This window comes from Alligator sinensis, unplaced genomic scaffold, assembly GCF_000455745.1.
Source record: "Alligator sinensis unplaced genomic scaffold, ASM45574v1 scaffold512_1, whole genome shotgun sequence".
In the NCBI taxonomy this organism is placed as follows: Eukaryota; Metazoa; Chordata; order Crocodylia; family Alligatoridae; genus Alligator; species Alligator sinensis.
This window is the reverse complement of record NW_005842063.1, coordinates 1,797,864-1,811,048: the sequence shown is the minus strand read 5'-3', so window position 1 is coordinate 1,811,048 and position 13,185 is coordinate 1,797,864. Positions and strand designations below refer to the sequence as shown.

General features: G+C 42.4%; 1 protein-coding gene across 7 annotated transcripts in view; it reads right to left on the bottom strand.

Annotated features, from left to right (window-relative positions):
• HP1BP3 (heterochromatin protein 1 binding protein 3) overlaps positions 1 to 12,641 on the bottom strand; it is a 25,454-nt gene extending 12,813 nt beyond the window's left edge. For 2 of the 7 annotated variants that reach the window (XM_025203669.1, XM_025203670.1), the window contains exons 1-4: positions 6,360 to 6,658; positions 2,736 to 2,934; positions 2,185 to 2,284; positions 433 to 583 (exon numbers count right to left, since the gene is read on the bottom strand). In XM_025203669.1, the coding sequence (XP_025059454.1) occupies positions 433 to 583; positions 2,185 to 2,284; positions 2,736 to 2,831 (347 nt within the window). In that variant the 5' untranslated portion in view covers positions 2,832 to 2,934; positions 6,360 to 6,658. Of the gene's footprint in view, positions 1 to 432; positions 584 to 2,184; positions 2,285 to 2,735; positions 2,935 to 6,359; positions 6,665 to 12,590 lie in introns of those variants that run through there. The other 5 variants (XM_025203666.1, XM_025203668.1, XM_025203665.1 and 2 more) reach the window with 5 other exon arrangements.
• Between the last annotated feature and the right edge of the window lie 544 nt (positions 12,642 to 13,185).

Sequence of the window (13,185 nt, the reverse complement as noted above, 5' to 3'; positions counted from 1 at the left end):
TAGATAGTTGTGGAGACAGGAACTTTCCTAAAAAGAGATTCTCTTCAGTGGACAGGTGTGTACACATCCAAAAAGCAGGGATATGCAGAACCCCTATAGGAGAATGTGTTCAGTGCATCTGCATGAACATCTTGGCTTATAAAAAAAATGCAGGCCACTTCCTGGGGGAAAAATTATCTATTGGATGAACCACAGGAATTTGTTCCAGCCTCAAAACTAGATCAAGATTTATAACTTACTGTAGAACAGCAGCTGCATCTTGGCTACTATTCTCAGTCTGCACAGGAGGCAGGGCAGGGGAGGTGGAATTGAGACCCTTTAAAAAAAATTATTCCGACTCTTTCCTACAATCCCATCTTCAAAGGAGACTGGACCCCACTTCCTCTATGGCCATTCCCCAATTTCAGGCACTTCCAATGCAAAAGGTCTTACTCCTTTTTGGCCTCTTCAGAAGACTTTGTTTCTCCCTTTCCCTCAGTCTCAGGTTCTTTTGGCTGCTCAGTCTCACTGGATGTAGCAGGTGGAGTTTCATTCTCTTGCTCTTCTCCAGTAGAGGCTGATTCCTCAGAGCTGACCTCAGGATCTAAAGAAGATATTTGGAAATATACCAGATCAGTGTCTCAAAACTAAACATTACTCTTTCAAAAAGCACAAGAAGTTTAGGAAAACATAGCTTGGGGTGATTTACATCAGGCAGTGCCTGGTCTCTATATAAATCAGTTCAAAATCATCCCTTTAAAATTCAGTATTTGTTCTTTTTTTAAAAGAACAGAAATATGTTTAGATCAGAAGTCAAGTGCCACAGTGAACTTTAAACAGACATTATATACAGTTCTCATACTGGATTAATTCCCCCAGGTTTCCCTTTTCCAGGTTGTGGAAATTACTGTCACACTGGTCATTCAACAGAGATATCCCAGAAGTCGGCATCATCTCTAGTTAGTGCCAAAATTAAATGAAGTGGAAAGGTATAGATTAAGGTATCTTCTGGCATTCTCTGACATCTTTTAATTCTGAAACATATCAGTTCAATTTTAAACACGATGTTTAGGTACATCAACCCAAGTTTCTGAAAAAGCCAAGACCAATATAAATATCTATGAGGGGTTTCCGTTTTAAAAATAGGTTTGACCAAAACCAACACATTTTTAAACACCACTGTTTCTACGCTAAGTATTACAATGTTTAAAAACATTAACATACTAGTTAACGTTCACCAGTCTAGTTTAGTCACAGCCTTAGTTTACAGATGTGTTGACAGATGTCTGTGTCTATGACAAAGGGATAAAAACCAATGTCAGAAATCAACATTCAAAAAAAATGAATGTATGAGTTTTTGTTGAGAGCATGCCTTATAGAAAGACCGCTCAAATGAAACTCCTGAGTATTAAAATATTTGACTTATCCATTAACTAAGTTGGATGGAGAGTACCTGACCTGCAGTACATACTAGGGCACACTCTCTTCCTTCTACTTTTACAGAGATCAGCCAGTTGTCCCAAAACTCTGCTGTGAGCATCTCTCATATGGAGGCTTTGTGTACTTGAAATTTCAACTCCAGTACTGCATTAACAGCTTTTTTCTTTCCCCTCCATAAGAAAGAGAAAAGGTATCACTGAGATGAACTGCACCTGACAATGTCCAAACGTCAAACTAACAAACAGAATGTCTGATTGCTCCCACTGATCTCCTCAATGTACATTAATTCTGCATGTAGTTGCTAAACTGCATATTCCACAATATATACTGAAAAAGCAGAAAAACAAACAGCTTAGGTTATTCAGCACCCCCTTTCTCCATTCACTAATTCCACTTGTTGGCCTCAAGTGACCTTTCTCCCAGTTCTGAAAGCTCATACCTGTACTTTCCCTCTGAACCACTAACAATCATCTTAACAGAACATATCTATTAGTTATATGGTCACATGCTTGGTAATTCATTTAATTTTGGAGTTATTGCACTTTTTGAAGTTTATACATGTTTTGTTCTGATGTGCGCAACCAAGGTGTGGTTTTAGACTGCGCATTATGGTATCAGCTTTTTCTGTTCACTACAGAACTCGATCTGCGCATTAGCGATTGTTTTAAATTTGTCAGTAAAGCTAAAGCAGGAGCTACAGGACTGAAGTTTGTGTTTGCGTATACATTAGTAATTCAGTACACGGTTACTATCACTTCACTTTACCTGGTTTGGCCTCCTCACCTTCAGCAGGTTTGCTTTTGGGAGGAGTTTCCCGGGCAGAAGAATTCACAGCACGACGGATCGGCATGGTGTCTTCAACCTTCTACAAGAAAGAATAACATTAAAACAAGTATCAGAGAGAATGCAGACAAGTTTCTGAAACGGGCTTAAAGCAGAGAAGTAGAAGCTATGAGAAAAAGTATGCACCGAAAATCTTCTGGACAAAGTTCGATTCAATCGGCTTTTTAAATTGACAGGTAAAACCCAAACCAGGTTCTCTGAAGCACATTAAGAGACGATGCTTTTGCACCTTTATTTCAGTTTATGAGAAAAATTTCACTTCAACATTGAAGTGAACAAGAAGAGCGCTTGAGCAGTACAGCAAACAGAACATCTCAGGGAAAGCAGGGAGGGAAGGAAGCATGTCTACAGGGCTTTGTTAGACTCCCAACCAAGCTTCCTACAAGCAGGGAGGAAGAGTACAAAGTAACCTTCAGCAGGGCTGGAAGTCAATGACTGACGAGGGCCAGCTTGGAGAATGGGCCAGCCCGTACCTCACTTAACTTGTCCGCATGGATCAGTTGACCTCCCGTTAAGAGTGGAAGTGCCTTATGATGCACAGGTTCACCTTCAGACAGATCAGTTGCCATTTAAATTAATTTCTACCCCAAGTGCAGGTAACACTGTGGAGCCCCAGGTTTTAACCACAAGGATTTTTTCCTAATGGTTTTCACAGTGCAGTGAGGAGTCAACCTAAAGTACAGGAAAGAACTGGTGTGAAAATGAACAAAAACAAAAACTTCTACATCTATGTACCTATTATGCTAAAGCTAAAAGAGAGGATAAATGGTTGACAGCTTACGACTAACATGACAGAAGACCAATATTTAAGCTTACATACATGCTAAAACATCTACACAAACCTGATCTCTGAAATTTAGCAAATGTGACAAAGCTGGAAGCTATGGCACCAGCCTGTTTAGTGAATGCACCTCATGAAGAAGCAGAGACAACATTGATTCCTTTGTAAAGAGAAACCCCACAATGCACTGTCCCCAAAATATTATCTAGCAAAGGGAAAAGCTTCAGGGTTACAGATGCCAGATTCGCTTTAGGTGGAGACAAGACATTATCCAGAATCTACTAGACAAAGATAAAACATCTCCACAGACAAATATACTAATAACCCAAGTAACACCCTTCTGAACCACATCTCATGCAACTTAATGGAATAAGTCCTTGAAACAATTATAGTTATTGGGAAGAGCCACCAAAAATGTACAAGGCTTCCCACAATAAATTATAAGTGAGAGGGAGTGTTACTGCAAAGCTTAATCTATGAGCATCACAAACTTCCATCCAAGTTCAAGTTTCAAAACCTGAGCGCAGTTTCTCCCACTCCCTCCTCCATCCCTTCCTTGCTCACCTGCTCCACTCTTCCTTTCTCCTTCACCATCACTGTGGCACACAGCAGCCACTACCACCAAGCCACCACCACAATACCTGTCCACTCCCTCCCACTGCTGGCAGCTCTGCTCAGCGGCTCTGCTGCCAGGCAGCAAAATGCTTTCTTGGAAGACACCAACTGTCAAACGGATGACAGCAGGCAGCAGAAGGGCAGGGGTGTCATACGCACCTTCGGCATGCTGCTGGCCAGCAACAGAAACCTCATTCAACTTGGCAGAAGTAGAGGAACGCTGCTAATGGAAAGGAAGGCTTCTGCTGCTGCACAGCAGCTTTTGGGGTAACTGGAATGTGGCTGGTTTTTGTAGAGCAGACATGGCAGGCTCCGTTCTACCAGAACTCAGTCAAGGGGAGGCAGAATTAGAACTGTCCATGGTGAACCAAGTAGGGGGCGCATTTCAACAGAGGAAACTCTTTCCTAAACATGCCTTTGGCCAGTACTCTAGAAAACACAACCGCTTCTGATGGCTAAATTATGTTTTAGAAGTGGGCAAAATGCAGTCTTGTTTAGCACACCTAAATGGGATTTAAACATGCTTAATAAAAGGAGTCCAGAAAAGCACCGTCTCGGCACCAGGGGAAGCGAGTGAACCAAACTAGGCGGTCTTTACTTACTGAGAATAAGGTTCATTGTATTCCAAACAAAGTCAAACAAAATTAACACAATCTTCTCGTGTCAGTCTGTCCTCTGAAAATTTCAGAGCATGACTAAATCCTGAACTATGGCCAATGCTTTAATTTAATCTCCATCTGTGGCAAGAGATTTATCCCCTCCCAAAGTAAGAAAGGTTTTAGTAGCTTTCATTACTATCCTTTAAGTTATCACTTACAAAATCTCTAGCTATTTTGACTATCACTCATTTAACAAAGTTGAAAGAAAAAAAAATCTTCATCAACTCTAGACCATCTTTTCTGCTTCCACCTCCAACCTGCCCCCAACATGGGCTTTATTTCTTTTGTTCTCCCTCCCTAGGCAGGCCCACACTGCAATCAAAGGTGTGACTACAGTTTGTGCAAGTGCACCCACAGCTAGCTTTCAACAGGCTGAATCAGTTAACAACAGGGTGCCTGTGGAAGCCCAGAGCTCAGCACAGGCTGCAAAATCTGCTGGGGCCCTGGGAAAATATTCAGGCCACTAAGCTGTGCTGAGCTCTCTGGGGATAGACTCTTACACTTACTTGATAACTAGCTGCATAAGCTACAGTTAACGCTTTGACTGGAGTGCTGACATACCTCATGTCCCCACTGATGGACTGGAACGAAACTAAAGGTGGCTCTACTTTTGGTTCACATGATACATTAAGCCATCCAGCAGAAGGGTGGAGTGACACTAATACCAATCATCTATTTTATACTTTCATGTCCCATTACCTCTCAACAGGGCAAAATGCAGGATTGGTTAAAGGAAGGGGCTGGACCCAATGATCTCACACTAGCATCTATGAAATCTATGGAACAGGGATCTCACAGTCTTTCCCTGACTTTAAAGCCCTCAGTCCTAAGATATAAGGTCATAACTATCTCAGGACCTCTGAAGACATCTAAGTTCAAGAGCAGCTGTGCTAAAATAAATCTCTCTCACTGCCAAGGGACCAGGATGAAGATTGAGCTCTACATCAAGAAAGAAAAGCACAAAAAACAAAACAAACTACCCACCCAAGCTAGAGTATGAAATACAGAAATTGGTAATATGGTCTGAATGAGCTAGACTAGGAACAGACGCTACATTTGTCTCTGGACAAGCTGTGCTTGTGTTTTATCCTGGAACAAAAATATCCCAGGATTGGCATATACACGTCTCCCTTCTAATCGGGGTGCAGCAAGCGGTTGAACAAACTGCCGTTTTTCGATTTAACAATGTAATCCTGGGATAGCCATTCAGATGCAATGCATAATGTGCTGGGATAAAGTACTAGTACTTTTTATCAAATGAACCTTTAAGGATTTATCCTGGGACAACAGATATGGATGTGCACTGTAGCTACTCAGGCCCATAGTGTATCCTGACCCAATCTAAGACATGCTGTTAGTCATGCAGCCTACATTATCCCAGGGTAGGTAGAAACATTTCAGTGCAACACTAGGTAAAGAACAGACAGAACCGAGTAAAAAATCATTATCCAAAATGAATTTTATCTGGACACTAACTCCTGCATGGAGTACCAAGGAATTTGGCCAGAGGAACTTTCCTGCAGCCTCTCTCAACGTTCTGGTCATTAATTCTAACTGTGAAGAACAACATGGGAGAAAAAAATACTTGCTTTTTAAAGTGAGGAGAATATTAATACACCTATTAGGTTGGTTCAGGTGTAGAAGAACTTTCACAACAGGAACAAATGACAAAAAGGTCTCAGGGTCAATCCTGTTCAATAAGCGGTCAGTTTATGCTCTGAAGAAAGTGTCCATGATTACTCATTTCATTATAATTTCCAGTACCTGTCCTGTTTCTGAATCCTATGAAATGCTCAGTCTCACTGGTATCTTATGGCAATGTGTTCCAAGGGTTGTGAATGAGGTGCATAAACAAATCAATTACTTGCATCTGTCTTAAATATCTTGCCTGCCAACATCATTGGGTGTCCCTTTGTTGTACATTATGAGAAGATATAATAATTTACTTCTGTATACCAGTTGCTATTTTCTATATCCATCCTATTAATCCGTTTCTGCTATAAAAAAAAGAAAGAAAAGGAGAAAACACATGGAAACCATACCTTTCCTGCTAGACAATCACAGAAACCTGGCTGAACTGTAATCTTGACTCAGGGCGGGTGCGGGGAGCAGAAGGACTTACAGGAGGTCTTAGGGAGTCTGATCAATCTTGTAAGAGATCAATTTTCAATCCAAGTGTTACCCCTCAAAACTGATCTCTTTCGAGACAATGAAGATAAAGGTTGGCTGTAAAAGACATTTTAGCTTTTTACAGTGTGCAAGACATCTACACAGAAAAAGCTCCCCCTTTACAAATGTAAAACAGATCAGTGACTTTTCTGCCTGCAGCCAAATACATTCAAACTTACATCAGCAGTCAACTGTACCCCTGTACTCAAAATCCCATGAATGACATCTGTTATGAATCAGAACTTTGAGCATCTTGCCACAAAGTTGGAAAGTCTTGAGTAGGGCAAAATTATAATCAAGATCTAACAGGGATATAGGGAGTCTCTGTGACTTTTTTGCTTGTTTGTCTAATCAACACACTGCCACTGGATACATGCCAGTGCAATACCTTCTGAAAAAGCTAGCTTGGATAGCCAAACTCTTGCCCAAAGGCACATGACAACTGAAAACATCAAGGCTGGTTGGAGTAAAGCACCACTCGTGGGAAATTCCCCTCTGCACCTGCTGTGGAATCTGCTAACTCAGCTCAGAGCTGTGCAATCAATAATGCCACTCAAGCGATCTCTCAGCAGCACATAGCACTATATGTAAAAGTTCTTTCAGATCCGTTTAAAAGATGGAAGAAAAAAATGGAAAAAGAGAAAGCATCATTAAATGAAAAATTACAAAAAGACTCCATCCTCCCCTACATAGCTTTTGTAATCCTCTCAGACGGTTTTTATTTGCCATTATAAAAATCTATTCAGGTTATAATAGAACTTATTTTAACCTCCTGCGCATCTATTCTCATTATCTTTTCCTGATCGTCCAGAAATTCTGCATCATCTTTTTCTGAAAAGGTTATGTGTGGTCCATCACCAATACAAGGTATTTCTACTAGTTACCCAACTGCTAGCTGCAACTGCTGTTGAGCACACCCTGGAGTGGGGGAAAGCTGAAAACCTGTGATTAGTGTTGAACTGCAGTGGCTGTCCCCATGACTGGCACTAAGGTCAACAGGGCTTTCCAGGGGAACTGGAAAAAAACTCTCAAGTTAAACTGTGGACAAGTTTGCTGCTCCTCGCAATTCCTCCTTGTACAGCCTGTAAAACATGTCTACCATTACACTTCTGCCCTGATATCCCTCATTTTGAATTAGTAAAGAAAAGACTCCTTTGCACACTTGTGATACAACGGAGTTCACAAGAAATTGTTTCCATCTCATATCAGCTTGAGATGTAAGTATTTTGGTAACATGCAGAAATGACTAAGCTTAGGTGCTTTTGAAAGGATTGCTGTCATACTTTAATGCAAAACTTTTTGGGAAAAGACATGAAATAAAAGTAAGTCCAGGTCCCCTGAAATTCTGTTGGCCTTAAGGTTTGCCAGGTTATCCCAAACACTGAGACTTTACACCCCTTGAAGAGGAAATGCTTTATTAACTATTATATCACAAACAAAGCAAAGCACAGCAAATAATTTATTACTCTGGGGGAAACATCAACTTTCAAGGCTTCTCAGATACAAAGGCTGAGCTATACTGTGAACAAGTAGGTAATGGGGGGGCGGGGGGGGGATATCAGGCGTGGAGGAGTAAAAAAAAGAAGAGTATTGTTGTGAAAGAGTGCCCACTTAGTGACCTAAAAAACAATGCCAGAAAGGAATAGAGAACTCGATACATTATAACTTTATGGGTTTGAGACTACTGTAGTGACAAACTAGTGTTACGTCCGAAATATGAGAAGAAGAAATAACGAGAAGAAAAATTACAGTATCTAACAAGTAATTCCAACATGGTGATCATTAACGATGAAAAATTGGATAATCAAGATAACTTTTATTAAACCTTGATGTGCTTTAATCCACTTTTTACATCTAGAAAACATAACTTATGAGAAAGAGCAGAAAGAACTTGAGTCTGGAGACAAGAGGCCAGTGGTAGGGGAGGGAGAGGTATTTGATAATGGGCTTTGAATATACAAAGGGTGGTTATACAGAGGATGGTGATAGACCAGTGGGGTTCCACTGCTGGCCCATGGGGCCACATCATCTAGCCCCTGGGGCTTCCCCAGATTTTGGGATGTATAGGGAGCCCCGTGAGCTGGATGACACAGCTTTGCATGCACAGTTGGGCTGGTGCATGAGGCTGGGTTGCAGCTGAATTGCACCTGCAGACCAACCCTGTGTGCCAGTCCCAAGCTGGATTCAACCCGTGCACCGATTCTGCCTGCAGACTGGCCCTATGCCACTCACCTGACCCACAGGGGCAAAGGGCTGAGCACCACAGTGGCAGATTATTCTGTCTGGCTGCAGGAGGCAGGTCTAAAATTGCAAGGAGGGAAATGTAGGCTGGATGTTAGGAAGAGCTTCTTGCTACGAGTGTAGTTAAACAGTGATACAGAATACCTAGAGAGGATGTGGAATCTCCATCCTAAAAAGTTAAGAGCAGGACAGACATAATACTTGGTTAAATCATTTTAGTCAAGTATGATGCTGCCTCAAGCAGGGGACTGGCCTAGGGCTGCTTACAGAGGTGAAAAAAACAAATCAAACCAGTGCTTTACTTCCAGCTCAGCATGTCCTTGCACCAAGCATGCCCAGAAGAGGCATTACATTAGTCTGACTAGGCTCACTCAACGTTTGTATAGATCATGCGCTTCAGCAGGGCTTTTGGGTGCTTTTATCTAATAGCCGATTGAATCAGAAACTGGGGAGCTGGGTCAAACTGATGTGCTTCCTCCTCTTGTAAAATGCAGTCAGCAGAGATGACTTAAGGTCCCTTCCAGCCCTATTTTTCTTTCATTATATCTTGTTGCTGAATGAAATCTCTTAGGAAAGCCAGAAGTAGAAGGCTGTCAAACAAGACTAAAAATCTGAGGTAAGCCCACAAGTTGCTTCAAACACAACTTGCTAAGTAGCAATTAATAAGTTAACTACCCTTTTCAAGATTTCTGTCCCTCTGAAATCTGCTATGTTCTCGTCCCAAAGAATATATCACAAAACATAACCCTTGAAGATAGCATGTCTCACTGAAACCCATGATACCTCCGAAGCCACAGAATGATTTATTCTGTGACATCCTAGTACCAAGATATTTGACAGAAGAAGCAACTAAAACTTACTTTTGGGCTGACTGCCTCTCAAAGCCTGGACAGTTAAAGAGTTCAGGGCTCATTTCTGAATTTTGCGTAGTTTTCATTTTTGTTTGCAGCTCACCTTTTATTGTGGAAGCCTAATGCACAGACTGTTGGCTCCATCAGAATGATGCCCTGCTAGACTTATGTCAGCTGAAGCAGCCTAATGATTTATAGTGAAATAAAGTATTCATATTCAGAAAGAGAGGTGGGGCGGGAAACCAAATTATTCACTGCATTTCCATCTTTACTTGATCTGTCAATATGGAACGTACTGAGTAAACATGCAGTCAAGCCAGAATTTCACTCCTGTTTAACTGAGACTAAAGCACCACTTCACTATTGGCATGTCCATCACTGCCATTTTATAAAGCAACTTTTAAGCTAGTTTTGTCCTGATTAAGCAGCAGTCACTGGTATTCATCATTGCTATACTGCCTAAATTCCCTAGGAGGTATCCTAATTAAGCAGACTATCCCATTAAGCACCGCCTAATTATGCTGCAAGACTGTATTTGTAACTCTCTTGTAGTTCCCTCTCTCAGCAGTCTTTTTACAGTTGATCTGAATCCCATGCAACATAAGCCACCCTGATCCCATGCAACATAAGCCACCCTGTTTCAATGTGAAAAGAATAGCAGTTCAATACGAAGATCCAATAGCTCATATTCCATGAGGCTAGCAATGCTTTGGCTTGACCAAAAATATAACTGCTCTGGTTGCCAAAGAATTTACCCCATAAGGAGCTGTCTGAAGAAAACTACAGGATTTATTTTTTTGGAGTATGGGGAAGGGGAGCGGGGCAGGGAAAGGGGTGGTGTGTAGGGCAGAGGAGGGCATAAGATAATAATTTCAGATTTCACATGATATGCAGCATGCCCAAGTTAATGTTACAGATCTTAATAACAGACATTCGTTTTGCTGCAGTATCCAGAATGTGGACCTTTGACTCCTAAAGGCATTACTGAACTGATGACTCAATTGCTTGCTATAGGTTGCTTGCTATAGGCTATTGTTTGCTTTTATACTTGCCCAAGTATAAAAGGTTAAATGACATGCTTGTGCACAACCGATTCATGAAAACTAGATCAATACAAATTCTTAATGAAGACAAAGCAACTTAGTTTTTGCTTCCAACGTGTTGCTAGAGGGAGGTATATAGGGTTAACTTTGACTGTAGCTTGCAAGAGAAGTAAAGCTACCCCTGCCTTTTCTCCACTCAGGAACCTCATCAGGAAAGATACTTCAGTGTAAAGACAGCCACGAAGTCCAGCTTCCCTTTCCTTCCACACACCAATCTTTTGAACTGTAAAGAAGCAGTTCAGCATCAACAGACTGCTTCTAAGATAGATAGATACTCAATCACTCATCAGAATATAACCAAGGGTTATTCATTACCTCCAGACAGGTACTGCAGCACTTAAGCGTGGAGAGGATTAAAAAGTTACCTTAAGAACTACCAATAATTAAACGATTTTCAAACAGGTTACAGCACTACCTACATTGTGCAGTTACAAGTAATGTTACAATCACATCCAAAAACTGTACTAAGGGATTAGCAGTTTCTGCTTGCATGACCATTTAAAAATAATCCCTTCTCGTGGGCTGAGAACTAGGAATGTGACAAGCTACATCAGACAACTGTTTTAACAAACACAGTTCATGGCCCAGGTTCCAAACCCCTGCTGTTCTGGAAGGCTTGGGTAGAATACAATATCCTGAGTTAAGGTTTGAGTTTAAATTTCAAATTTAAATTCACTGTAGGTCTAGGTGACAAGATTACAGATGTTCTAACAGATGATTCATCAGATTAGAAGTCTTAAGTATGCAAACACTGAAATCAAGAGGTCATGCAAATGCTGATATGCTACTAAACTGAACCTGGATGGGGGGTAGAGGGATGATCTCACTAGCACTATGTAGCAGAGAAGGACGTGTTTACAAGTAACAATGTATAGGGCACAGAGGAAAATCAAAGTGTCTGCTGCTGCACAAAGGATTAAATAAGCATTCCACCTAAGCAGCAAACATCTGCCCTGGGGTGCGGGAAAACGTGTATGTGGGACAACCTACACGGCTGTAATGAGGGACAATGGATCCAGAATCAACAAAGACGTGTCACTGGGAACATTTAACAAGGCTCAGCTAGTTAAAATCTAAACAGTTCTGTTTACCTCTGTCAAGCCCATAGAAATCCCTGCTGCTACCTCTGATTTATATTTTTATTATCCTGTTTTACAAACTCAGACGTTATAAAAAGTGTCTCTGTATTTACCACACAATCCACTCGATGGTCATGTTAGAACCCCGCCCCCCGACATAAAAGCAACATTTACGGAAGAAATTGTATGATCAACGAAAAGGACGAGAAGACACTTCGAGTTACTTATAAAGACAATTTAAAAAACCTTGCAAAAAACTCCAAAAAAACCCCCACGTCACAATTTTAATCACAAGAGAAAGCCAGGTAAACAGGACAACTTCAAGACTAGAAAGAACAAAACAAACAACACGCCCCGACACCTGGGAAGTAATTCCTGACTTCAGCGGGCATACAGTTATGAAGTTTTTATAATGCCAATTAGGCACTTTATACATCTCATCTGGTATGTAATTTGCATGCATAATTAGGAGTTAGGAGAACGTGCAAGGGGAAAAGGCACAGCGTACAGCCAATAGATCCTCTCTACAGAAAGAAAGGACGTGGACGAGGAAAACGCTGTATGACTTATGCCGTCTCCTTTCCAAGGACCTCCCCGACCCTTGCGTTAACACCCCTTCAGGTGAGAAGGACTTTACGGCTTTTCCCCTTTACACCTCATCGCCTCGCACCCGTCCCCCAACTTGGCCAGAACCGAGAGCCTTTGAGCAAAGCCACCCCCCACGCCGCTTCCCCGTCCCCGCGCGCTTCTACCCAGCCGGGGACCAGGAGGTCTCCGAAACGCCGCTCTTTGGCAAGCGGCAGCACCGCTGCAAGGTACCGAAGACTTACACCAATACGCAGGAACCTCTCTCCCCGCGATCAAACACACCAGCTTGCCAAAGGGACTTGCTACTCCCCGTGGAGAATTGGGAGGAAACAAAATTTGTGGAAGAAGAAGAAGAAAAAGGAAAAAAAGAAAAAAAAAAAAGCGTAAATGTTTTAATGAAAAGAGAAAACCAAACAAACCAACAAAACACACGCTAATACGGACCTGCAAGTCCGTATTATTCGAGAGCAGAGCTGGCGCGCTGGGTCACCTGCGCCGGGGTTTTTTACGTGTATATTTTTGACAGCTAACCGGGAGAAGCGATGACAACGCCGGCAACTTTCGGGGGCGCCCCGTCTCTCGCTCCTACTGTCACGAAGCGGGGACAACGGGCACCGGAGGCGCGTTTTCGCTTCTCCTCCCGGCGAGCGCTCGGGACAGGACGGGACGGAGGCAGCGGGGGCGACAGGAGGGGGCTGGTTTCGGGGCCACGATGCAAGGGGGTCGGGGCGGGGGGAATAAACACGCAGCGCTTTTGTCTGGGCCTCGCGACACCCCCTGACAAGGCGGCCAGCGGCACTGCCACGGCGGGGCCCGGACCCCAGCACCGGCACAGCC